The sequence below is a fragment of the Meles meles genome, chromosome 19 (genome assembly GCF_922984935.1).
Source record: "Meles meles chromosome 19, mMelMel3.1 paternal haplotype, whole genome shotgun sequence".
NCBI lineage: Eukaryota > Metazoa > Chordata > Mammalia > Carnivora > Mustelidae > Meles > Meles meles.
In genome coordinates this window covers 51,105,161-51,130,513 of record NC_060084.1, presented here as the reverse complement: position 1 = coordinate 51,130,513, position 25,353 = coordinate 51,105,161, and the positions used below count along the sequence as shown (strand labels likewise).

The following is a 25,353-nucleotide window of genomic DNA, read 5'->3' as shown; positions in this document are numbered from 1 at the left end:
TGATCCATCCAGACACTTCTTCTCCCTCAGGCCCTGTGCCCAAACCAGCACCCAGATTGGTCCAGCCACCTGCCCAAACAGTTTTCAACAGCTTAGGCCACGCAACTGGCCCCCTTAAGTTGTCCAAATCAGTGGTCCTTCATACATTCACCGGGTTGTGGAACCATCCCACCATCCATTTGAGCCCACGTTCGCCGTCCCCAGTGAGAAATCCCTTAGCTCCTCCCTTCCCAAGGCAACCACTAACTTACTCTCTGATTTGCCTATTCTGGACATTTCCTATAAAGGGACTCCTACAAGGTGTGGCCATTGGTGGCTGACTTCTTTTGCTCAGCACAGACCGGTCGGTATCCTTTGGAGCTGCAGCGCCCATCAGGAATTGCCTCCCTTTGGTGGCTGAATGACGTTCCATTTTCTGGATCTACTGGGCTTTGTCTGATGGGCAATGGGGCTGCTCCCAATCGTGCCGCTGGGAATTCCCATGCGCAGGTGCTTGTGCGACCGCGTGTTGTCACTCCGCGTGGGTAGACACCTCGCAGGGGCATTGCAGGGCCACGGAGGAATGCTGTGTTTAACGGATGAGGAGCCCTGAGACCGTCTTCTTCTTCTTTTTTTTTTTTTCTGGAATGAATAACTATTCATACCATCATAAATATGATGATCATAATAACAGATTCAAATTTGTAGTCTCATTTTTAAAATTAATTACTATGGCATCAGACTGAAAAATATGGAACGCTTCACGAATTTGCGTGTCATCCTTGCGCAGGGGCCATGCTAATCTTCTCTGTATCGTTCCAATTTTAGTATGTGTGCCGCCAAAGCGAGCACCTGAGACCGTCTTCTAAAGCGACCGCAGTTTCCACCCGGCGTGGGTGAGGGCTCCGATTTCTCCACATCCTCGCTGACGCCCGTGTTTGTCCTGAAGCCACCCGGTCCTCTCCAGTCCCGCTGCCAGCAGCGTCCTGGGGCTGCCTGCACCTGAAGTGGCCCCCATCCCTGGGCTCCCGGTTTCCACCCTGTCTTTCCTCACACCACCGGCAGAGGGAGCCTGCTAGCCCCGAGGTCGGGTCCTGTCCCTCCCCAGCTCAGGCCTCTTCTGTAACTCCTCATTGGCTGAAAGTAAACCCCCAAGTCCTCACCCTCTGGCCCGGGGGGAGGGGGGGAGGGGCGGCTCCTGCTCTCCTCTCTGACGTCACTCGTGTCCCCACTTCTCTACCCATTCAGACCCAGCCGCGCCTGCCTCCCATTCACTTCCGGATGCCTCAAGGACTGTCCAGTCTCACAGCACCCCCCCTCCCCCACCCTTGGCCCCGTGCTATTCCCAGTCCCAGTACGCGTTGCCCTGTTCTCTTCCCAACTCTTTTTTTTTTTTTTTTTTTTTTAGATTTTATTTATTTATTCGAAAGTGAGAGAGCATGAGCGGTGGGGAGAGGTAGAGGGACAGGGAGAAGCAGACTCCGGGCTGAGCAGGGAGCTGGGTGCGGGGCTCGATCCCAGGACTCCAGAGATCATGACCAAGCGGCAGGACCGAGCGTAAGGTACCCGCTTAACCACTTAAGCGGCTGAGGCCCCAGGCGCCTCTCTCTTCCCAACTCTTTCCTTCCCTTCTCAGATCTGGGCTTTACTGTCATCTTCCTAGAAAAGCCTCCCCTAACTCCTCTCCCGCCAAAGTCCCACTCCCATCCTCTCCCTCCAAGCATTCGGCAGGGTTTAAAGTCGCATGTCTGGGTGACTGTTTGCCCAGTGCCTACCTCCACCGGAGTCGGTTTTCCATGAAGCTGGGCGAGCATCCGTGCCTGGTCCACGAAGAGGGCAAACTAAACTATTCGTTCTCACTTCACCCCACTCAACAACCACCTCCTACTGTCCTCTTTGCATATGCAGTTCCCTCTGCCCAAACACACTCTTCCCTCTCGTTTTCTCTGGCTGACTCCCATGGGGCCTCAGTTTCATGTCACTTTCTCTTGACTGTATTTCAGTTTTTACTATGACACAGTGAATGAATGGGTGGATGGATGATTTTCTTGTGACTGGGACATATGTAGAGACACAAAGCAGCAGCCCTCAAACCTTGGTACCCTTAAAATTATGAAGGACCCCAAAAGGCTATTATTTATGGAGGTTATGCCTATAGATATTTATCACATTAGATATTAAAATTGACTGATATTTGCAATGTTTATCATCGCATTTTAAAATAACAATAATAGTGGCACTTCGGTAGCTCCGTCTTTAGCGTCTGTCTTTAGCTCAGGTCATGATCCTAGGGTCCTGGGATCGAGTCCTGCATTAGGCTCCCTGTTTCTCTGGAAGCGTGCTTCTCCCTCTGCCTCTGCCTCTCTCTCTCTCATGAACAAATAAATAAAATCTTTAAAAAAAAAACTCCTACTGCTAATAAATAAATAAATCAACAATAGTAAACCCATTAGAGTTAACATATAAACCTATGCTAATACAAACATGTTTTCCAAACAAATAAAAAAATGAGTGAGGGGATGCCTGACTGACTCAGAAGAGCATGAGATGCTTGATCTCAGGGCTGTGAGTTTGAATCCCACATTAGGGGTAGAGATTACTTAAATAAAACTTTAAAATAATTTTTTTAATAATAAAAAAATTGGGGCATCTGCCTTCGGCTCAGGTCATGATCTCAGGGTCCTGGGATTGAGCCCCACATGGGGGAAGGTGTCTCTGCTCAGTGGGGAGTCTGCTTCTCCCTCTCCTTCTGTGTTCTCCCTCCCTCCCTCCCCCTCTCTTTCTCAAATACATAAATAAAATCTTTTTTTAAAAGATTTTATTTATTTGTCAGGGACAGAGAGAGAGCACAAGCAGTGGGAGCAGCCGGCAGAGGGAGAAGCAGACTCCCTGCTGAGTAGGGAGCCCAATTGATGCGGGGCTCGATCCCAGGACCCGGGGATCATGACCTGAGCCGAAGGCAGATGCTTAACCGACTGAGCCACCCAGGTGCCCTAAATAAAATCTTTAAAAAAATAATACTAATAAAAACTAGTGAGAAGAGTGGCATTGATTTTTACCGTTTTGCAGCTCAATCTGTAATGTCTGGCTCACAGAAGATTTGTTCCTGTACCTGCTTGTGTTTACTCACAATAGCGCACCCCGCGTGTCTTCTGAAATTCCAGCGTACACTCAGGAGAGAATGAGTGTGAAAGACAGGTAACGTGTCAGTGTTAGTATGAAAAAATTTTGGGGGGTGCCTGGCTGGCTCTGATTGGCAGAGCACATGACCCTCGATCGCAAAGTCATGAGTTTGAGCCCCATGTTGGGTGTAGAGATTACCAAAAAAAAAAAAATAAATAAATAAACTTTTTTTTAAAAAGAAGGAAAAATAAAGAATTTTGACCTCTTGGATTCCCTGACAGGGTCTCAGGGACCCCCAGGGGACCCTGAACCACATTTTGAGCACCGTTGACCCGCCCATGGTTTTGAAATCAATAAAGCTCCCAAACTAGAAAGTTTGATCATCAGTTTAGAGGCAGAATTTGACCTAAAATTTAAAAATCTTACATTTATTTCTCCCCGTTAGCGGGGCTGTCCACAGATTTCACTGCTGAAATATTAAAATGATAGCAGCGTCTATCCCCGACACACCAGGCTGTTGAGAATATATAGCATGTATTCAACGGCTTTATTAAAATCTCACAATTCCCACATCCAGAACACACCTGGCACCAGGGATTCAGACAAGGAACCTGTCAGAAATCCACGTTCCCTGCATGGATATTTCCTCCACGCGATCAGGCACTCTGCTATGTTCCAGCTTATTCTATTTTATTTCCCAACAAAACTTTGGTCACAAGCCCCAAGCTTGCTGTCACACCTCAGTAATGGCTCACAGCTCACAGTTTGACAAACTGCAGCGGAGGACCTTCCGTAAGTCCCTGTGACGACCCCGCCTCTGAAGGGCAGGAAACGGGTTTGACTCATTCCTTGCTGCAAGTCCAAATTCTGGCATAGGGCCTGGCTCAGTACATGGCGGGCACTGGATAAATGTTTGCGGAGTCAATAAATGAAGAGTGAGCCAGGGACAGGGTTAGGACTGCAACCCCATCTGTGCTGTTCTCTAGGACTCAACAATTCTGTCCACACTGTTTTCCAAAGACCCCGGCAGCCGGCCAACAGCACCTGCTACTGCTTCCTCTCCCGCAGGCGATGAACCCGAGCCGCCCTTCTGGCTGAAGCAGAACTACGTTCCCCACAAGTCTCAGGGCTGGGACTACACTTCCCGTAAGCCTCTGCGCTCGCCAGGTTCTGTGCCCTTCAGCCACCCGGACAGTTAATTGCATCTTCGGGGCTCCCTTCCCGGCCCCCAGTTTCGTTCTCTCTACCCTCATCCTAGTCAGTTCACCTTCCAGGCATGGTCCCGGCGCCCTCTAAGCTCCCCCTCCTCCTCGAGCGATGAACCTGCCTCAGTTTCCCCAAGTGAGACCCCGAGAGGCGCCCCTTCTCCCTCCCCGGGACCCCCACCCCCACCCCACGGGGCGGGCTGCGCACCGCTGGCTGCGTGAGCCGCGCGTTCCCGCGGCGTCCCTGCGGGTGGGGGGTCTTGGACACCCCCTTCTCCGCTGGGGGGCGGAGGCGGGGCGCGCGCGCAGGGGAGGGGGGCCCGGGTCGCCGCCGCGCAGCGCGGCGGGACTGCGTCTGGGCTGCGCAGCTCCCGCCCGGCCTCACGCGGGAGGGACGCAGCGCAGGTGCTCACGGCCGGCGGGGACGTCCGCGCGCAGGGTGGGAGGCCGTGCTTCCGGTGTGTCCGCAGCTCGGGGCGCTGTGGGCTGGGGTGTGAACCCCCCGACGGCGGCGGCCTGGCACGTGACGTGTGCGTCGTTGTCTGTTTTGTCTGTGTCCCTGTCGCACCGGGTTCCAGTCCCCAGCTCTGCCCCTGCCCGGCTGGGGCAGGCGACCGCACTTCGCCCTGACTCAGTTTCCTCATCTGTATGATGGGGCTGATCAAAGTACCCGTCTCAGAGCGCTGTTGTGTAAAGCGCTGAAAACACTGCCCGGCGTAGAGCGAATGATCAGAAGAATAAATCAATAAAATAAACTATGATTATGTATCTTGTCTGAAGGAGGCGTCTCTGGCTATGTCATGGTCACGTAACCTCGTAGGAAATGTGGGTGTTTGTGATGTGTGCGTTTTTGTAAGTGTAGTGCGTGTCCGCATCTCCGTATGTGCTGTGTGTTCCCCTGTGTATTTAGGTATGTGATGTGTGGAAATAATGGGCAATGTGTCTTTGTGACCTTGTGTGAAACGTGTGTGTATTTGTAATGTCTGTCCATGTATTTAAGTACGTGATGTGTGTAACTTTGCGTCGATGTATCTGAGGTGTGTGTGTTTATGTATAATCCCTATGACTATGTTTCGAAATGTATTTGTGTGTGTTGGTGTATGATGTATCTGTGTGTATTTTTGTATATGATTTGTGTAGCTTTGTATGCACGTGTAATTCTTTGAATGTGTTGTGTCTCTATCCACGTGTGAGTTGTGGCTGTCCAGGCATATCTGGGTATGGGACATGGGTCTGTGTGTTCAGGGGAGTCAAGCGTGGGTTTGTGTATCTTTTAGGTTCCTGTGAATATGTGTGTGTTGTGTGTGTTTTCGTGTTTGTGATACATGTCTCTTCTTGCATCCGTTGTGTGTCTTCGTGTATTGGTGGTACGTGCATCTGTGTTGAGTGTATGTCATGTGTGTGTGTGTGTGTATCTGTGAAAGTGATGCCTGTGTGTATGTGTGTGACGTGTCTGTGTGTCCGTGTATGTGAGGTTGGTATTGATGGGTGTTCTTTGTTGCGCATTTCTGGAACGTCTGCATGTTGTGACTGTGTGCTTCAGCAAGTCCCCATGGGGTCTGTGTGGATCTTTGTCTGTGGTGTAGGTGTCTGTGGATTCGGGGCTTGACTTTGTGACATGTGTGGGTCTTTGTGATGCTTTTCTGTTCTTGTGTGATGGGGTGCATCTGTGCCGGGGGCCGGCCTGCCGGTGCGTACCCAGTGCAGCCCGTCGTCCCTGCGTCTTTGTGTGTGACGTGTACGTGTCCCCGTCTGCCGATGGCTGTCCACCTTTGTATGCGATGTGCTTATCTATGAGGGTCTCTGCGACGTGTGTCAGGCGTGTGTGGGCTGTGTGTGCCTCCCCGACATCTGCGTCTCGGCATGGAGCACACGTGTCCATGCTGGTAGTGTGTCACAGCAGTGTCCAGGCCAGGCACTGTGGGCCCTGCGCCCCCCACAAGGGTCTGCTGGTCCCTGTCTGTCCCTCCTCCTCCCCTCCCTCCTGGCAGCCAATGCTACTGGGGAGCCAGTTGCCATGACGACGCTCCATCCTCCCTCCATCCTCCCTCCTCCCACCCTTCTTCTGACAGGCTCTCTGCTCCCCCAATCCTGGCTGCCCTCGGGGGCGGGGCCCTCATTCTCCCCCCCCATCCTACCCTCTCCCCCCCACCCCAGCAACCCTGGCTCCCCAGCTCCTCTCCTCTGTCCGCCTCTCCATCCCTTCATCTGTCTGTCCCTTCAAAGAGGGGGAGGGGGGTACCTGAGCCAATAAGCAGCCCCTCCCTCCCCCTGTCCTGCGTCTCCTGCCCCTCTCCTGGGCCGGGGGGAGGCCAGGGTCGCGCGGGTCCCCATGGCTGGGGGCTGAGGGCCCGCCCCCCCCCTCCCCAGCCGCCACCACCTCCACCTCCCTTCCATCCTCGACAAGATGCCTGGCCCCGGCGCCTTCATCCTCCTCGCGGCCGTCTCCGCCTCCGGCTGCCTGGCGTCTCCGGCCCACCCCGGTGAGTCTGTCCGGCCATCCAGCTGTCCGGCCATCCGGCTGTCCGGCAGCCCCCACCCCCACCCCGGGCCTGCCCGCGGGTCGTCCGCGGCGCTCCGGCTCCATCACCTGCGTGCGCGTCTCCCCGCAGCCGAGCCGGGGCCTGGAGAGCCGCGGGGACGGTGCCGCTGTCAGCAGGGCCTGTGGGAGGAAGGCTGGGGGCTGGGTGGGGAGGGGGTCCGTTTGGGCAACATGTGTGTGTGCACACGCATATGTGTGTGCAGGTGTGTGCAGGGAGCCGGGAAGGACGGGGCCTCTGGGAGATTTGGGGGCAGAGGGGAGGAATACTATTTCTAAGGGGGACACAGCATAGGAGGCTGCCTCTAGCTTTTGGGGGAGACCCAGGGCTTGCGGAGTTCCCTTCACAGGGGCTTGGGCTGGGGACAGAGGACATGTGTGCTCCCTGAATCCCTAAGACAGACAGGCCTCAACCCCCGTAACGAGGGGGTTCCAGCAAGGGGCAAAGACTCTTCTCCCCGCCTGCAGCTGGGGGGCTCATCCTCTTGCCCAAATAGGGGGTAACGAGACTGTCCGTTGGAGTGTATTTTAAAATCTGAGAGTTCCAGGCTCCACTATTACATCTCCTAACCTCAGGCCTCACTGGAATCCATCCAGGCCTGCGGTGAGGTGATGGGAGGGGGGGGTCCCAGATTGGGGCGAGAGGAGGGACCCCACCCCCAACACAACCACCTGAGAAGGCCTTAAACTACAACTCCCACAATGCCGGAAGCCATCCGGCTCCTCTGTCAAGGAGTCCCTGGTTTGCAGAGCATTATGGGAACTGTAGTCAATCCTGGCCAGGATGGGAGGGGCATGGAGTCTGGGCCGGGACCCCAACCCAGCCCTGTACCCACAGATGGATTCGCCCTGGGTCGGGCCCCTCTGGCTCCTCCCTACGCCGTGGTCCTCATTTCCTGCTCCGGCCTGCTGGCCTTCATCTTTCTACTCCTCACCTGTTTGTGTTGCAAACGGGGTGATGTCGGCTTCAAGGTGAGATGCATGCGGGGATTCTAGTGGGGAGGAAGACTCCAGCAAGGCCTTTGCCACCCCCCACCCCCCCCAGCCCGGGTGGCTGGTGGGGGAGAGGGGCAGTAAGTCTCAGAGCACCTTCTGGCCTGAAGTTCTGGCCAATCCGGAGTGCTGGCATGATAAATCGGGGGACAGTTATAAGAAAGACGGGGAAACACAGGGACGAGAAGGGTGATGGCGTGTCTCAGCCCTGTGTTCTCCCACCCCTCACCTCTCCCGGACCCAGGAGTTTGAGAACCCTGAAGGGGAGGATTGCTCCGGGGAGTACACTCCCCCCGCGGAGGAGACCTCCTCCTCACAGTCACTGCCTGATGTCTACATTCTCCCGCTGGCTGAGGTCTCCCTGCCGATGCCTGCCCCACAGCCTTCTCACTCAGGTACTTCCACACCTTGACTAGGATGGTCCTACAGGACAGGGGGGCAAGTCCCGCGAGTCTTCCCTCAGGGGCCAGGGAGCTGAGGTCCCCCGCAGCCAAGGGGAAAGACAGAGGTGGGAGCCGCAGAATCTTGGAAGCGGCCCACAGGGAGTCAGGGATCATCTTGGTAGAAGCTATTGCTTCATCCAAAGCCGGATTTGGGGATTCTTGCGGGGCAATCAGTGGTGAGGTCAGCGTAGATCTCAGTCTCAAAGGCAGCCAATGGCAGGCTGAAGTCAAGTCACAGGATCTTGAAACGCCAAAGGGAGGGATGGATTGGTTGCCGGGAGCTTGCGGGCAGCCAACGAGGAGGCTGAGATCCATCAGGGAATGTTGGGGCAGCCAATGAGAAAAGACTGGTATCGGCTTTGACCCCAGTCCTCACTGAATTGGAGGGGGGTGGTGAGGGTGGCACTTGGGAGAGGAGAGAGGCTAAGGGGCCTCCCCTTTTTTGCCCCCTCCCCACTCCCCAGACATGACCACCCCCCTGGGCCTTAGCCGCCAGCACCTCAGCTACTTACAAGAGATTGGGAGTGGCTGGTTTGGGAAGGTGAGTGGGGCTGGGGGTGGGAGGGAGGGGGTCCGTACGATCCAGGGCTGTGCTCCTGTTCTGTGTCCATCCCTCCCCCCACCCCCCGCCCTGCTCCCACCACTTCTCATCTGTCCCCTGCCCCTCAGCCCACCCAGCGCCCTCGTCTGTCCATCTCTCATCTGCTCCCACCTGCTCCATCCCCCCACACCTGTCAGTCAGCGCCTCCCTCCTCACTCCATTGACCACTCTGCCTCGCCACCTGGCTCTCCACGCGTCCGTCTGTCCATCCTTCCATCCGTCCCTGCATCCATCGGACTCTGGGCCCGTGAGTCTCTCACTCTGCATCTGTTGTGGGGGGGGGAACAAGGGCGGTGGGATCTGAAGGGAGAAGCCGGAAAGAAGGGGGAAGCTGGAGCCATGCCGCGGGGTGGAGATGGCCCCGGGGCTGGGGCAGGGGCACATGCAGGCACTGACTCCCCGGTCCCCCTTGGCCAGGTGATCCTGGGAGAGATTTTCTCGGACTACACCCCAGCCCAGGTTGTGGTGAAGGAGCTCCGAGCCAGCGCCGGGCCCCTGGAGCAGCGCAAATTCATCTCGGAGGCACAGCCCTACAGGTACCTGGGACTCTGGCGGCAGATGTGGGCCCTGGAGGCCCAGAGCGCCGGGTTTGCTTCTCAGGGAGGTGCCATTAGACTCTCAGGGAGGAGTCTAGCGTGGGTGTCAAACCTGGTTTGAATCCTGGGTCTACTTCTTCCTGGCTGTGAGACTTGATGGACAGCATTTGCTTCTCTGAGCCTCGGGTTCCTCCTTGGGGCAGAGTCAGGGATATGAAAGGAGGGGCAGGATGATGAGGGTGAGGGGAGGGCACGGAAGGTGAGCTAGAGGCCTGCCCTTCTCCACTCTGAACCTCAGAATCTTCGTCTAGGAAGTGAGTCTGGGAAGACCAAATGTCCTCATGTAGAGGGCAGCTGAGAGGATGTGAGATTTTGTGTTAAGCACTGGGTACATAGGGGTTGTTCCCTGCCTCGGGTCCCTGCTTGTGGGTGAGGAAAGCATCACGGACCCGAAATGGCCCTGAGGAGCTTCCACGCCTCACCACCCACCCCTACTGGACTCTTAGGTCTGGGAAGGCAAGACCCTGTCCCTCCCCTGCTTAGTCTCCCCTCCATTCTAAGGACTTCTAGATAAGAACTAGATGAACATTTGCTACATAAATGTCTGGTGAGGTAGTAATTGCCCCGTCAGAGAACCTTTTTCAAACAGTTGTAAAAGTGAGGCATACCCTGAGCCATACAGATGCTGGACTTGACCACCCTCGTGCTCTTCAACCTCCCATGGCTCCCTATTGCCTGTAGAACAAAGTCCCATGCCTCTGTACAGCCCACACACCCTGCAAGGTCTGCCTCTGGGCCCCTTGGCCCAGCCATCCTGGCTTCTTCACTGATCCTTTCCCATAACAGTCTCTTTCCTGCCTCAGGACCTTTGTCCTTGCTGTTCCCTCTGTCTAGGATATCATTCCTGGTGCACTCACTCCCAGCTTCAGATAGTGGGCTCCCTTCCCCTTCTCAGGTCCTGGTCAGAAAGGCCTGCCCTTACACACACACACACTCCCACGTAAGGAGGGTCCTGGGCTGTTCCATCACACCGATTCGAGCATTTTCTTCCTAACACGTATTTCATTGGCTGGCTTGTTTGCCTGCCTCTCCCTAGACCCGTGCTGGCAAACACTAGCCACATATGGCTATTTAAATTTATGTTAAATAAAACAAAATCAAATGAAAAATTCATTTCCTTAGCTACATGCTGCACATCGCAAGGGTTTAGTAGCCACATATGGCCAGTGGCTCCCATGTGCGACAGCTCAGATCTAGAACATTTCCACCTTCGCAGAAGGTTCTGTTGGAGAGCGCAGGACGACACTGGCAGCTCGGGGTGGGGGGCATCCTTCCACCCTGGGTAGATGTTTGCTCATAGAGCCAGCAACCTGGGATCAAGTCCCCACGCCACCACTGTTACCAGCTGTGTGACCCTGGGCCAATCGTTTTACTTCTCTGAGCCTCTATTTCCTCTGGATTCAATGGGAAACACCATCCTGCCCACCGGGGCGACAGAAGAGGATCTGATAGCAGAAGTGGCCAGCCTGGGCTCAGACTAGTAGGGGTCCAAGCCTTCCTCCACATCCACCAACCTAAACCCCACCTTCAGAGCTCCAGCTGTCCATCAAGTCCCCAGGACACGCCGGGCAATTTATGACCACTTTGGTCTCATGACCAGGCAGGGGTGAGAGGCACAGTCCTCCCAGGTGGAGAAGGTTGGAACTCAGGCCGTGAGGCTGGGCACTGGGGACACAGCCACCTAAACAGAAAGCCCCCAAATTCTTGTCCTAGCAGGGCTCCCCCCCTAGTGGAGGAGATCTGCAATGAACAAATGGAGAAGGAAATTTTAAGAAGAAAATGTCAGAGACTGACAAGTGCCAGGAGGAAAGCCCTGGAGGATCCTGGGGGAGGCAGGGTTGACTGGGAGGGATCGGTCGCCCAGGCCTGGTGGGAAGCATGTTCCAGGCAGAGGGAAGAGCAGCTGCAAAGGTGGGAAGGCAGGAAAATGCGGGGTGATATGAAAATCAAACAGTGTGTTGACATGGGAATGGAAAAGCCTTAATAATAGCGAAGATCGTCCACTGTGTGGCAGCTTCTCACTGGTCTCGTGAAATTCCTCTCCACGAGCATCTGAGGGAGTTACTATGGCTGTGCCCATTTTACAGCTGAGGAAAATTGAGGCAGGAAGAGGTGAAGTTATTTCTCTGGGCTTACACACCTGCCAAAGGTGGACTCAGGGGGCGCCCGGCCGGCTCAGTGGGTGGAGCATGCAGCTTTTTTTTTTTTTCTTAAGATTTATTTATTAGAGAGAGAGCATATGAGCTGAGAAGGGCAGAGCAAGAGGGACAGAGAGTATCCCAAGCAGGCTCCACGCTCAGCCCTGATGCAGGGCTCCATCCCACGACCCTGAGATCTCCACCTGTGCTGAAATCAAGGGTGGGTCGCTTAACCCACTGAGTCACCCAGGTGCCCCAGAGCATGCGACTCTTGATCTCGGGGTCATGAGTTCGAGTCCCACGTTTGGGGTAGAGATGACTTTAAAAAAAAAGGTGGACTCGGGATTCAACCCTCCCCTTGCCCCCCAGCCTGACTCTTACCCACAGTGGGAGACTAAAAGAGGGGGCTCAAGGGCGGTGACGTTTCTTGGGGAAATGATGTTGAAGCCGAGGACTGAGGGAGGAGGAGGACTGCTGAGCGGAAGCGGAACCGCAAAGGCCTGCCGTCTCAGGGGGTGCCTGTGTGTTTGGGCCGGTGGGGACAAGCGATGCTGAGGAAAGGCAGGACACACCCAAGAGCGAGCCTTGCTCCATCCCCGGGTGAGCGGGAGCCACGGAGGGCTTTGCGCAGCGAGTGGCATGTCAGAGACAGACTGTCAGGGAGAGACGGGAGGCAGGGAGGCCAGGAGGAGGCTGAGAAGAGAGGCCAGGAGATGAAGAAGCTCCAGCCAGGCTGGGGGGAGGGGGGGGTGTGGGGGTGGGGGGGTTGAGCGGGGGTGAGGTGAAGACGCAGGAGGGCAAGGAGGCACCTGGGGGTCTGGCCTGGGAAGTGGGGAGGAGTGGGGCGGTCCTGAGATGGGGACCCGTGTAGGAAGCTGTGCATTGAGGGAGCGTGAGTGTGGGGGTGCAGCCGGGAGCCGGGAGGTGGAAACAACATTTCGGTGTCCCAGGGAGGCTGGGGCGGGACAGCGGTCTGCGGTGGGACGGTCGCGGCTGTGCCCTGACCCTGCCACCTCCCCGCCCTGGCCCCAGGAGCCTGCAGCACCCCAACGTCCTCCAGTGCCTGGGCGTCTGTGTGGAGACACTGCCCTTTCTGCTGATTATGGAATTCTGTCAACTGGTGAGGGTCTGCGGAGGGAGGGCGGGGTGGCGGGCTGGACGGGTTGAGGGCTGCCAGCAAGCCTGGGGGCCTGGGAATGTTTGGCAAAAACCCGCGCGACGTGCGCTAACGTTTCCTGAGCGCTCACTGTAGATGAGCGCTCGCTCGGATGGCGCGCGGTCAACTAGCATGCGAGGTGGGTTCTCTTGTTGTGCCCTTTTAAGCCGCAGGGGAAACAGGCTCCGAGGGGCTGCCCGCTGCGTGCAGAGGCCGCCCCGCATCCTCGCCTGCCTCGGATAGGCGAGATGAGTGGATCCCTGGAAGGGGGAGGGTGGTACTGACCCTATCCTCTCCTCCCTCCCAGGGGGACCTGAAACGTTACCTCCGGGCCCAGCGGCCCCCTGAGGGCCTGTCCCCTGAACTGCCCCCTCGAGACTTGCGGACACTGCAGAGGATGGGCCTGGAGATCGCCCGCGGGCTGGCACATCTCCACTCCCACAACTACGTGCACAGGTGGCTGCCGGGGGCGCCACGGGGAAGAGTGTGGGGGGGGGGGGTACTACTTAAAGGAAGGAAGCGAGGCTATGCCGGTGGGAGGTAGGGCCGCAAGGAACCGGCTCAACGTGGGGAGAAAGCGAGTCAGGAGGGGAGGAGCTCTGAAGGGGAGGAGTCAGAAGAGGAGAGGGAGGAATCGGGAGCCGGGTCGGAATCCGGGGAGGAGGAGTCCTAGGGGAGAGGGGGAGGATCCCTGGAGGGGAGGAGCCAGAAGGGGAGGGGAGGAGTAGGAGAGGAAGATGCATGGGGAGGCGGGGCAGGGGAGGAGTAAAGCGAGGAAGGGAGAAGGGGCGGAGCCTACAAGGTGGGCGCAGTGCAGGCGAGGCGGCAGTCGGTCTCAGGCTGCCCCCCTCTAGCTTCATGTTCTTGCCCCGCCCCCAGCGACCTGGCCCTGCGCAACTGCCTGCTGACCTCCGACCTCACCGTGCGCATCGGAGACTATGGGCTAGCCCACAGCAACTACAAGGTGGGGGCTGCCCTCCGTCAGGGCGGGGGGCGGGGGGCGGGTAAGGGCCCCCCCGCCCCCCGACCCGCCTGACCTGGCTCCGGCCTGCCCCCCAGGAGGACTACTACCTGACCCCCGAGCGCCTGTGGATCCCGCTGCGCTGGGCGGCTCCTGAGCTCCTTGGGGAGCTGCATGGGACCTTCATGGTGGTGGACCAGAGCCGCGAGAGCAACATCTGGTGAGAAGGTCCCTCTCCCCTTCCCCCCGCCCCGGGGCCTGCGCGCAGCCTAGGGAGGCGAGGAAGGGGGAAGGGTCACGGTTCCCCTGGCTGTGGAAACGGAGGCCAGAGGGGAGGCCCCCAGGCGGGGCAGGGCCGGGCTCTGACCTCTCTATGCCCTCTGCAACCCCGCAGGTCCCTGGGGGTGACCCTGTGGGAACTCTTTGAGTTTGGGGCACAGCCCTACCGCCACCTGTCAGACGAGGAGGTCCTCGCCTTCGTGGTCCGCCAGCAGCACGTCAAGCTGGCCCGGCCGAGGCTCAAGTTGCCTTATGCGGACTACTGGTGAGGGCAGGGCCTGACCCCCCACCCCTGACCCGACCAGCCCACCCCAGGGTGTCCCAGAGCCCCTCACCTCTCCGCACATCACCCGCAGCCTCACTCAGCACTCGCTACGCCCCACCCCTTTTTTCTGCTTGGAGGCCTCTCCGCCTGAAAGGGGCAATCCTGAGTCAAGGCTGGTACTTGAACCCTAATTTCTCCAGGGCTGAAAGACCCCTGCTGCTTGCTTGTCTCTGATTCCAGAACTCACAGCCCAGAGAAGGAGGCCGCCTGTCATTTCCTTACATCTGCCTTGCTGTCCCCTCCACTCCCCCCGCCAACAGCCCATCTGTCTCTCTCTCTCTCTCTCTCTCTCACACACACACACACACACACACACACACACACACGCCCTGGGTCTCTCCCTGCCCCCTCCACACACCGACTCTACCCTACTCACCTGTGCCTCCCCGCCTCCCCCAGGTATGATATCCTGCAGTCCTGCTGGCGGCCACCCGCCCAGCGTCCCTCCGCCTCCGATCTCCAGCTGCAGCTCACCTACCTGCTCTCTGAGCGTCCCCCACGACCCCCGCCCCCACCCCCCCCCACCCCGAGATGGTCCCTTCCCCTGGCCCTGGCCCCCGCAGCACAGTGCGCCCCGCCCGGGGACCCTCTCCTCACCATTCCCCCTCCTGGATGGCTTCCCCGGGGCTGACCCCGACGATGTGCTCACGGTCACTGAGAGCAGCCGTGGCCTCAACCTTGAGTGCCTGTGGGAGAAGGCGCGGCGGGGGGCTGGCCGCGGTGGGGGGGCACCTCCCTGGCAGCCGGCGTCCGCGCCCCCGGCCCCGCATGCCAACCCCTCCAATCCTTTCTATGAGGCTCTGTCCACGCCCAGCGTCCTGCCCGTCATCAGCGCCCGCAGCCCCTCAGTGAGCAGCGAGTACTACATCCGCCTCGAGGAGCATGGCTCCCCGCCCGAGCCCCTCTTCCCCAATGACTGGGACCCTCTGGACCCAGGAGTGCCTGCCCCCCAGGCCTCCCAGGCCCCTTCCGAGGTCCCTCAGCTGGTGTCCGAGACCTGGGCCTCCCCCCTCTTCCCTGCAGCTCGGCCCTTCCCAGCCCAGTCCTCGGCGTCAGGCAGCTTCCTCCTGAGCGGCTGGGACCCCGAGGGCCGAGGTGCTGGGGAGACCCTGGCGGGAGACCCCGCCGAGGTGCTGGGGGAGCGGGGTACCGCCCCGTGGACAGAAGAGGAGGAGGAGGAGGAGGAGGGCAGCTCCCCGGGGGAAGACAGCAGCAGCCTTGGGGCTGGCCCCAGCCGCAGGGGCCCCCTACCCTGTCCCCTGTGCAGCCGAGAGGGGGCCTGCTCCTGCCTGCCCCTGGAGCGGGGGGAAGCCGTTGCTGGCTGGGGGGGCCACCCCGCTCTTGGCTGTCCCCATCCCCCAGAGGACGACTCGTCCCTGCGGGCAGAGCGGGGCTCCCTAGCCGACCTGCCCCTGGCCCCCCCCGCCTCGGCCCCCCCCGAGTTTCTGGACCCCCTCATGGGGGCGGCGGCGCCCCAGTACCCCGGGCGGGGGCCACCTCCCGCTCCCCCCCCCCCCGCCGCCACCTCCCCGGGTCCCCGCGGACCCAGCCGTGTCCCCCGACCCTCCCTCGGCCGTGGCCAGTCCCGGCTCAGGCCTGTCCTCTCCGGGCCCCAAGCCGGGGGACAGCGGCTACGAGACCGAGACCCCTTTTTCCCCCGAGGGAGCCTTCCCAGGCGGGGGGGCAGCCGAGGAGGAAGGGGTCCCTCGACCACGGGCTCCCCCCGAGCCCCCCGACCCAGGAGCGCCCCGGCCACCCCCAGACCCGGGTCCCCACCCACTGCCGGGGACCCGGGAGAAGCCGACCTTCGTAGTTCAAGTGAGCACCGAGCAGCTGCTGATGTCCCTGCGGGAGGACGTGACAAGGAACCTCCTGGGGGAGAAGGGGGCAAACCCCCGAGAGACGGGACCCAGGAAGGTGGGGAGAGGCCCCGGGAACAGAGAGAAAGCCCAGGGCCCGAGCAGGGACCCCACAGTCCTGGGCAGCGGGACGAAAGCCCCAAGCCTGAACGAGGACCCGAGCCTCCCCATGAACGGGGTGACAGTGTTGGAGAACGGGGGCCAGAGAGCCCTGGGCATCGAGGAGAAGGTGGCAGAGAATGGGGGCCCAGGGACCCCAGAGAGAGAAGAGAAAGTGCTGGAGAAAGTGCTGGAGAATGGGGAGGTGACACCCCCAAGGAGGGAGGAGAAAGTATTGGAGAATGGGGAGCTGAGGTCCCCCGAGAGAGAAGAGAAAGTGCTGGTGAATGGGGGACTGACACCCTCAAAGATCGAGGAGAAGGTGTCAGAGAATGGGGGCCTGAGACTGCCCAGGAACACGGAGAGGCCACCAGAGACTGGGCCTCGGAGAGCCCCAGGGCTCTGGGAGAAGGCGCCCGAGAGTGGGGTGCCAGCCCCAGAGACCTCGCTGGAGAGAGCCCCCGAGCCCAGCGCAGTGGCCTTGTCCCGGAACGGCGGGGAGACAGCCCCTGGCCCCACTGGCCCAGCCCCCAGGAGCGGGGTGCTGGAACCCGGGACCGAGAGGAGAGCCCCCGAGACTGGGGGGGCACTGAGAGCCCCCGGGGTTGGGAGGCTGGACCTCGGGAGTGGGGGCCGAGCCCCAGTGGGCACGGGGATGGCCCCCGGCGGCGGCCTCGGAAGCGGCGTGGACGCAAAGGCCGGATGGGTAGACAGCACGAGGCCACAGCCGCCGCCGCCGCTGCCGCCATCGGAAGCACAGCCGAGGAGGCCGGAGCCAGCGCCGCAGAGAGCCAGGCCGGAGGTGGCCTCCTCCGAGGGAGAGCCCGGGGCCCCAGACAGCAGGGCCGGCGGAGACACAGCACCCAGCACAGACGGGGACCCCCCCAAGCCCGAGAGGAAGGGCCCCGAGATGCCACGACTGTTCTTGGACTTGGGACCTCCTCAGGGGAACAGCGAGCAGATCAAAGGTGAGGAGGAGGCTGCTGGGAGCAGGGGACGAGGTTGGGGGGCCGGCCGAGGCCTGGCTCCTTCTCCGAGAGGCACGGCTGAGCCGAGAATCTCGGGCTGCCAGGGAGCAGAGGGGTCAGGCTGACCGTAAGGAGAGCTGGCCCTGGAGCTTCCCCGCCTGGGCTCCGATCTGGGCTGTGTGACCCAGGGCCAAATGACCTTACTTCTCTGTGCCTCAGTTTCCTCCAAAGATGGATGATGAGGATAACTCATCTTCCTAATAGGGCTGAGTGGCTTCAGAATATTAGGACTTCTGAAGACCCTTTGCAATTCCATTAGACCTGGGGTCTCAAACTCAGATGCCCATGGGGGCCAGACAGTATTGGAAAACGAAGGAAGCCATCCGGGAGAGGTGTGTGGGGGAGTGGGGGGAGTTGGAGAAGGAGATGCGGCCGCTTTCCAGCTCAAGCCAGCAATGCCCACCTGGCATTGCCACATGGCTGCTTTTCCCTTTTTAACCGAAGTTCTTCGTGTTTTAATGGTTGGAGCCAATTCACGTGAACCTTCTCTGTGTGCCAGGCCCCAAGCTACCCAAAGCCAGGGCCCAGGGAGTTTCAGACTCTGCCCTGCCCTACACCCACCCACCCCTCCCCCAACCCCATGCTATGGGTGACCTGAAAACTAGAAATGCCTTTTCTGGAAACTGAGTTTTGGTAGGAACACGGAAAGTGTTTTGTCGCAGAGGGGGATTGATTTAAGAGAAAGATGAATGGCCCCTGTTTAGCGGTGGGCATGAGGACTGTGGCTCTACCCAAATCACCCAGAGGCCTGATTTCCTTACGTAGTGCTATGAAAGTTCTAAATGGGCACTGGTCTATATTGGTAATCTCATAGCCCCCCCTTGAGGGAAAGGGTATCCTCCGAGGGAAAGGTCCGGAAGGGGGCTGGGCACAGAACTTTCCTTCCTTTGAGCCCATGGTATTAGAACACTGTTCCTTCCTTGAGATTGTTGTGGGGAATTTGTGACCAGCTGTGTCAGGAAGGGCTCCAGACAGCAGGAAAATATCAGGGGATGAGCAGCTAAGATGCTTCAGAGGATTGTGGGAGGAGGGGGGCACCGGAAGGGTGTTGCTGGGTGGAAAGATGCTGGGAATAGTCTGCTTAAAAAAAAAAAAAAAAGTGCATGAACTCCTACTTACCCTTCAAGACCCCACTCAAATTTCCCCTTCCCTGGGAAGCCTTCCTGATTTCCAAAGGCTATCACCCTGTCCTTCCTGAGAGCTCCTTGAGAGCTCCCTCACAGCCCCTAAACCCATCGCCCTGACATGGATGGTCAAGGAAGGCCTCAAGGAGGTGACTTTTGAGCAGATGTGAAGGAAGTAAGCTGGGTGGACATCTGGGGGAAGGGTGTTTTGGGTGGGGGGCACCTAGATGGGCACTAACTTGGCATGCTTGGGGAAAACAAGAGGCCAGTGAAGCTGGAATGGAATGAATGAAGGGAGGAGAGTGACCCCATCCACACCCAGTCTTTCTCCCTGCTCTTCCTTGGCCCTCTTCTCATCCCCACCCTTGCCCCCACAAGGCCTGTCCTACATTTACTGGTGCACTAATGGAGGAATGAGTGGCCCCTGTTAATCTCCTGGTGAGGAGACAGAGGCTCAGAGAGGTGGATTTCCTTGCCCCGGGGCACACAGCGAGCAAGCAGGGTAGGCTTGGGATTTGAAGCCAGGTTTCCTCCTCCAGGGACCTGGAGAACTTACCTTCTAGCAGGCTGAGATCAGGGAGTCTTAGGGCAGGGAAAAGAAACCTTGAGATGCTTAGACACTCCAGTTTTGTCTGGCAGTTGAGGACCAGAGAGGGAAAGTACCTTGGTCAACATCACATAGCATGGAACATTCATTCATTAATCCCACAAATACTGCCTGAGTACTTTTGGGTGCTTGGGGATGCAGCCAGAATGAGCCCGAATCAAGTCCATTCTGTGGCAAGGCAAACATGAATCACATGACCACAGAAATACAGCTACACACTGAGCTCATCTGCTTGGAAGGAGCAGCTCGATGCTATGGGGATGCAGAGCTGGCGGCCTTGCCTGACCTTTGGGGAGAACTCTGAAGGCTTGAAAGCTCAGACCAGAGCTAGGGGTTGAATAGGACTTGAATCAGAAAAGGAGCTTCCCGGTAGAAGGAACAGCCTGTGCAAAGGCTCAGAGGTGGGAGCAAGAGGGAGGTGGCCCAAGTGGCTGGCTGGGTGAGGTGAGGAACAGAGCCCCGAGAAATCAGCGGGGCCAGGGCACTCGGGCCTGGTGGGCGGCAGAGAGAAGTGGGGGCTTTGTGATGCGGACACTGGGGGAGTCGTGGAGAGGGTTAACCCCTGGAGTAGGGGGAAGAGCTCTCCTACTCTGTGTGGAGGAAGGCCCCAGAGCAGCCCTTTGCTTCACAAGAGGGGAAACTGAGGCCCATACTGGGGCCCCATACTATCCGAGGACACACAGCTGGGCAGGAGGGCATGCCTCAGTTTCCCCGGGAGCAGAGGCTCACCGGGTCTCTCCCCTCGCAGCCAAGCTCTCACGGCTCTCTCTGGCGCTGCCGCCGCTCACGCTCACGCCGTTCCCGGGGCCGGGCCCGCGGCGACCCCCGTGGGAGGGCGCGGACGCCGGGGCGGCTGGCGGGGAGGCCGGCGGGGCGGGGTCGCCGGGGCCGGCGGAGGAGGACGGGGAGGACGAGGACGAGGACGAGGAGGAGGAAGAGGAGGCGGTGGCAGCGGGCGCGGCGGCGGGGCCTCGGGGCCCCGGGAGGGCGCGGGCAGCCCCGGTGCCCGTCGTGGTGAGCAGCGCCGACGCGGACGCGGCCCGCCCGTTGCGGGGGCTGCTCAAGTCTCCGCGCGGGGCCGACGAGCCCGAGGACAGCGAGCTGGAGAGGAAGCGCAAGATGGTCTCCTTCCACGGGGACGTGACCGTCTACCTCTTCGACCAGGTGCACTGCCAGGGGTGGGGCGGGGCGCGGAGAGGGGAGGGGCCAGCCGGCTGAGGGCGGGGCTGGGGAAACAGGGCAGGTCTTGGAGACCTTGGGTGTGGGGGCGGTGTCTGGGGGAATGGGGCGGGGCATGGAGTGAGGGGTAGGGTGCGGCCTGTGGGGAGGCGCTGGAGGGTAAGGGTTGGGGGGACTGGAGGGTGAAAATGGGCCTGGAAGGACGGCGGGGGAGATACCTGGTGGTCAGGGAGGAGCTCGGAGAGGCTAGGGAGAAAGTGCTGAGGAGATTGGGGCGTGGTCTAGAGGGCGGGGGCGGGGCCAAGTGAAGTTTGGGGCGGGTTCTGTCGACCTGTGTTCTCGTGGTAGAGGCTAAGGGGCGGGCTCGGGATGAAACGGATTTTACCCACGAGGGGCGGGTCCTGGCGAGGCTGCCCGTACGGCATAAGAGAAGCGACTTGTAGTGTTAAGACAGAAAGTGCAGGAGCGGGTTCAGAGATGGGCAGAGCTAAGAAACTGCAGCGCGGCTTAGAGAGATTGGTTGAGGATTGTGTTAAGAGTAACTAGGGCTGAGAGCATCGTGCTGAAAAGAAACAGGAAAGGCGGGTGATGCTTGTGGATTGAGGCCGAGATGGGTGTGGGTGGATCTTGGTCAACCTGGAGCGGGGTACACTGGGCTGAAGTCCTGAGATGAGAGTCATGAACAGGGTCCTGGGACACTGAAGCAAAGGCAGGGTCTGGCGGGCTGGAGCGGGGCCACTTCCGAGGACGGGGCTCAGGGCCTCGGGGGAGGGTCGGGATGCGCAGGATGGTAGAAGGGTTTGGAGGACCAGAAGAGTAGGTAGTTTTGCGCCCCGAGAACTGCGCCTCGGCCTATGGCCGAGATATCGGAAGGAGTTAGGGGTCGTGGAGACAAGGCGGGACTTAGGGAGATGGTATTGGGTTAGGGGGCTCCCATGGAAGCATCCCGTTAAGGAGCAAGTAGAGAATTCCTGCGGTGGAGGGGCTTAGCTGTGGGCGGGACTGCAGGGGAGGAGCCTCGGGCCGGGGTGGGGTTAAGGCTGACAGGAGGTTTCGAAGGCAGATCAGGGCCTCCAGCCACCTCTTCAGAGGCTGCGATTGTAAATTGGGGTACCTGAAGCCCCAGAAGTGTTAGCGGGCTTTGTTGCTCGTTGGGTGGGATGTGACGGTTCGCCCCCTAATCCGCCTCCACAGGAGACGCCAACCAACGAGCTGAGCGTCCAGGGCCCCCCCGAGGGGGACACGGACCCGTCAACGCCCCCAGCGCCCCCGACGCCTCCCCACCCCGTCACCCCCGGAGATGGGTTTCCCAGCAACGACAGCGGCTTTGGTGAGGGACGGGGCGGGGCCTGGAGGCGGGGCGGGGCCTGTGGGGGCGGAGCTGGGGCGGGGCCTGGAGGCGGGCCAGAGTCGGGGCGCTGTCCACCATGTAGATTGCTGGAGACAGGTGCCTGCGGAGGGGCGGGGTTGGACGGCTGGAGCTGAAGGTGAGCGGCTCCAGAAGTGCCTGGAGGGTCTGACCGCGACCTCTCCTCTTCTTCCCCACCACCCCCTTCCCGCCGCTAGGAGGCAGTTTCGAATGGGCGGAGGATTTCCCCCTCCTCCCCCCACCAGGCCCCCCCCTGTGCTTCTCCCGCTTCTCCGTCTCGCCTGCGCTGGAGACCCCGGGGCCCCCCGCGCGGGCCCCCGACGCCCGGCCCGCAGGTACAGTGCTTCAGACCCTGGGGCCTGCCCCCCCTCTGCCTCTCTTTCTCTGTCCCCATCCTTGAATTTACCTGCCTCTCTCTCCTAAGTCTCTCCCCCTTCCTCTCTCAGTCAACCCCCACCCAACTCTTGGAACCAGCTCAGACCAGGTCTATTCAGCGGATAGACCAGGGCAGTCACGCCCCTTCCCTGAGCCTCAGTTTCCCCTTCTGTAAGGATCCCCTCAGATTCTTGCTCATCTTTGCCCAGTCTCTTGCCTGGCCCTTGTCAGATCCTGATCTCACGTCCGTTTGGGGGCACAGGCTGATGAAAGGCCGACAAAGGGAGAGAAAGCCAGTGTGCTCAGAGCTAGTTAGCTGAACCGGAGCAGAGAGAACATGGTCAGGGAGTCCATAGCAATAACAGCGGCATTACTACTAACAGTAACGGGCCCTTACCGAGGCCCTGCCATGTGCTTGCCCATCTGAACCGGGAGACTCCTGCGGCGACTCGGGCTCTTTGCTGCCCCCTGCTGCCGCTCTAGTGAATACCCCTGGATGCGGAAGTTGGCGCTGGCCTGAGCTGGCGCAGGTGTTCCCGATGATAGGGCTGAGAAGGTGGAAAAGTAGGAGTATTCCTGCTCCCCCAAATTCTGTCCGAATCCAGTTGTTGGCCCTGTCTGTCCTCGACTCGGTGACGTAGAGCGAGTCACTTTCCCTCTTTGTGCCTCAGTGTCCCCATCTGTAGAATGGGGATGACCCCAGGCTCTAACCCAAAATTCTTGAGGGGATTGAATGGTTTCATCCTACACACACGCGCGCGCACACACACACGCACCCCACAGACTGGTCATGCGCATGCGCAGTGGTCTCTGGTAGCTCTCACTGCGCTTAACGAAGCAGATGCCCACTGAGCATTGCTTAAGGGCGGGTGCTGGGCTGGGCATGAGGGATTCCGTGGTGAGCAAGGTCCATGAGTCCCACAACACCTTACCCCACCCACAGACACTGACCCCACAGTGTCATGGGAAATAAGTGCAAACTCAGGACTTCTGGAGAAGCAGCTGACAAAGGGGAAGGACTGCGTCGGTTTGGCCATGCCACTACATAAGTACTTGCGGGGCTGGCCGTCATGAACTAGGTGAAGGGGAAGGGGACAGCACGCTAGCAGATGGAACAGCTTGCCCAGGGGCCTGAGGCAGGAGAGAACTTGGCCGGTTCAGGGAACAGAAGGCAAGCGGGTGCGTCTGCGGGTTACTTAGGGAGTGGGGGGAATGGAGGGTAAGGGGAGAGGGCGGACCCTGTAGGGCTTAAGGGTGGGCTGAGGAGAGGGACTTTGTCCCGGAGGCACTAGGGAGCCATGGGCCAGCTGTGACCAGGGGAAGGGCAGCAGTAGCCGCTGGTGCAGAAAGACCCCTCTGGGGCCATGTGAGGGAGCCGACCAGAGGCTGGACAGAAGGCCGGCGCCAGGGTCCAGGAAGGAGAGAGTAAGATGGGATTCGGGACAGGAAGGACAGAGCCAAGGGCACACTCCTCACTTGGCTCCATCGTCAGATTCCACCTCAAACGTCACTTCCTCCCAGAGGTCTTCTCTGAGGCCCCGGTGAGGACAGAGTGGGGTGGGTCCAGGGCATGGGACACTGCCAAGTGGTGAGTCAGGGCTGAGAGCAGCGGGAGTAGCGCGCCAGGATGACTTCACCTTTAATCACTAGGAGAGGCGAGGGAGGGCCCAACTGTGCAAAAGCCCAAATCCCTTCACTCGGCCAATGCTTCTGCCACGGCGGGGCAGGGAGGCTGCTGACCTTTCTGACTCCCAAGACACTGGCGGGGGGTACAGTCTGGGCCCCCTTCCATATGGACTTCTATGCTTGGTGGGGCTCTGCCCACTTATCGCGTGTCTACTGGGCCCTGCCATGCAAAGGCCCTGGGGTAGGACTGTGCTTGGAGCCCAGGAGAAACACCAAGGAAGCCAGTGTGGCCATGGAGGGGACTGGGTGAGGGGGATGGGGGTTGGTGAGGACAGAAGCGGGACAGGGCAGGTCATGTGGGGAGCCCTGTGGGTCCTGGTGAGGGCTTTGCTTTTACTCCAAGAGAGACAGAAGCTGTGAGCCTGTCTGCCCAGTAAATCATTTCCTCTGTCCTCAGGCCCCGTGGAGAACTGACTCCCCGACGACCCCACCCCCCTGCACCCCCGGAAGAGGGGTTGAGAATAGAATCCTCTGTGGATGACGGAGCCACTGCCACCACCACAGACACCGCCTCTGGGGAGGCTCCTGAGGCTGGGCCCTCCCCCTCCCCCACCATGTGCCAAACGGGAGGCCCTGGCCCCCCACCCCCTAGCCCCCCGGACGGCTCCCCCGAGCCCCCTGACCCCCTCGGTGCCAAATGAGGCAGGAAAGCCCCTCACCCCTCCCTGGAGAGCCGCCTTTCTCGGAACTGAACTGAACTCTTTTGGGCCTGGAGCCCCTCGGCACAGCGGAGGCCCCCTCCTCACCCACTCCTGGCCCCAGAGAGGGGCTGCAGGCTTCGGGGACCTGGACCCCCATCTCGCGTCTCCCCTCCCCGCCCCAGCCTGGCCCCTGGAGGGGCCTCTGGTTCAAACCTTCGCGTGGCATTTTCACATTATTTAAAAAAGACAAAAACAACTTTTTGGAGGAATGCAGGGCCTGCGTGTGTTTCGGGGCAAAGAGGGGAGGGTCCGGAAGACATCGTTGTCAGCTGCCTGCCGCCCACTTCATAGATGGGAACATGGAGGCTCGGGAAGGCGGAAAGTGCCGTGCAGGGGGAGGCCGCAGCTCTGCTTCTCTGGCTCCCGGCTGCGTCTGCTGCTGGCGGTGCTGACCTGCGCTAAGAGTTGGCAGGGAGAGGCCAGGGCGGTCGGAAGAGCCCTGTTTGCCCAAGGCGGCTGTGGGGGTGGCCAGAGGCCCTGCGAGAGCCAGGGCTGCGGACTGGGTGCTCAGGAATAACGGGTCATCACCCACGTGGCTCCTGGCCACATCCCCCACAACTCAGAACAGTGCTGCCCTGTGCCTCCACTGAGGCCACTACCTTCCTGCCCCACAGTGCCTGTACCTCAGTTTACCTGTGTCTGCTTGTGAGCACCCGCCTCCCAGGACAGTCTCATCCCACCTGGCCTGAGTTCTGTGGCCCTCTTCCTAATTCTACTTTTTCTTTGTGTTTCTGCATCTGGTTGTTTCTCCTCTGTGCCTCCCTGAAGTCTGTCTGTGTCTTCCTGCCTTGTCTCTCGGTCTCGATTTCTTTTTCTCTGTTTCTCTGGGGCTCCTGACTGATTCTGCCTCCTGTCTCTCTGTCTCTGATCTCCTGCCTTCAACCTATCCCCCATCCCCTTGGTCCCAAGTTCATTTGCATGTTTGCGGGACTCACTTTGGGTGAGAGCAAGGGAGGGAAGGGACCGAAGTGGGGACCCAGCGGGGGTG

The 25,353-nt window shown here is 59.5% G+C and overlaps 1 protein-coding gene and 1 non-coding gene across 2 annotated transcripts; one reads left to right on the top strand and one right to left on the bottom strand.

Moving 5' to 3' along the window:
- Positions 1-724: 724 nt before the first annotated feature.
- LOC123931914 lies at positions 725-831 on the bottom strand. Its single transcript, XR_006816336.1, has one exon. It is a non-coding gene; the product is annotated as a U6 spliceosomal RNA (small nuclear RNA).
- Positions 832-6,527: 5,696 nt separating this feature from the next.
- LMTK3 (lemur tyrosine kinase 3) lies at positions 6,528-24,202 on the top strand. The gene is given in 17 exon segments (XM_045989339.1): positions 6,528-6,790; positions 7,685-7,818; positions 8,084-8,234; positions 8,747-8,823; positions 9,301-9,419; positions 12,650-12,737; positions 13,081-13,229; positions 13,653-13,737; positions 13,833-13,954; positions 14,129-14,278; positions 14,738-14,852; positions 14,854-15,843; positions 15,845-17,264; positions 19,804-20,219; positions 21,429-21,564; positions 21,801-21,938; positions 24,062-24,202. Coding segments are annotated over 17 exon segments (4,383 nt in total). The 5' UTR covers positions 6,528-6,714; the 3' UTR covers positions 24,079-24,202.
- The last annotated feature ends 1,151 nt before the right edge of the window (positions 24,203-25,353 follow it).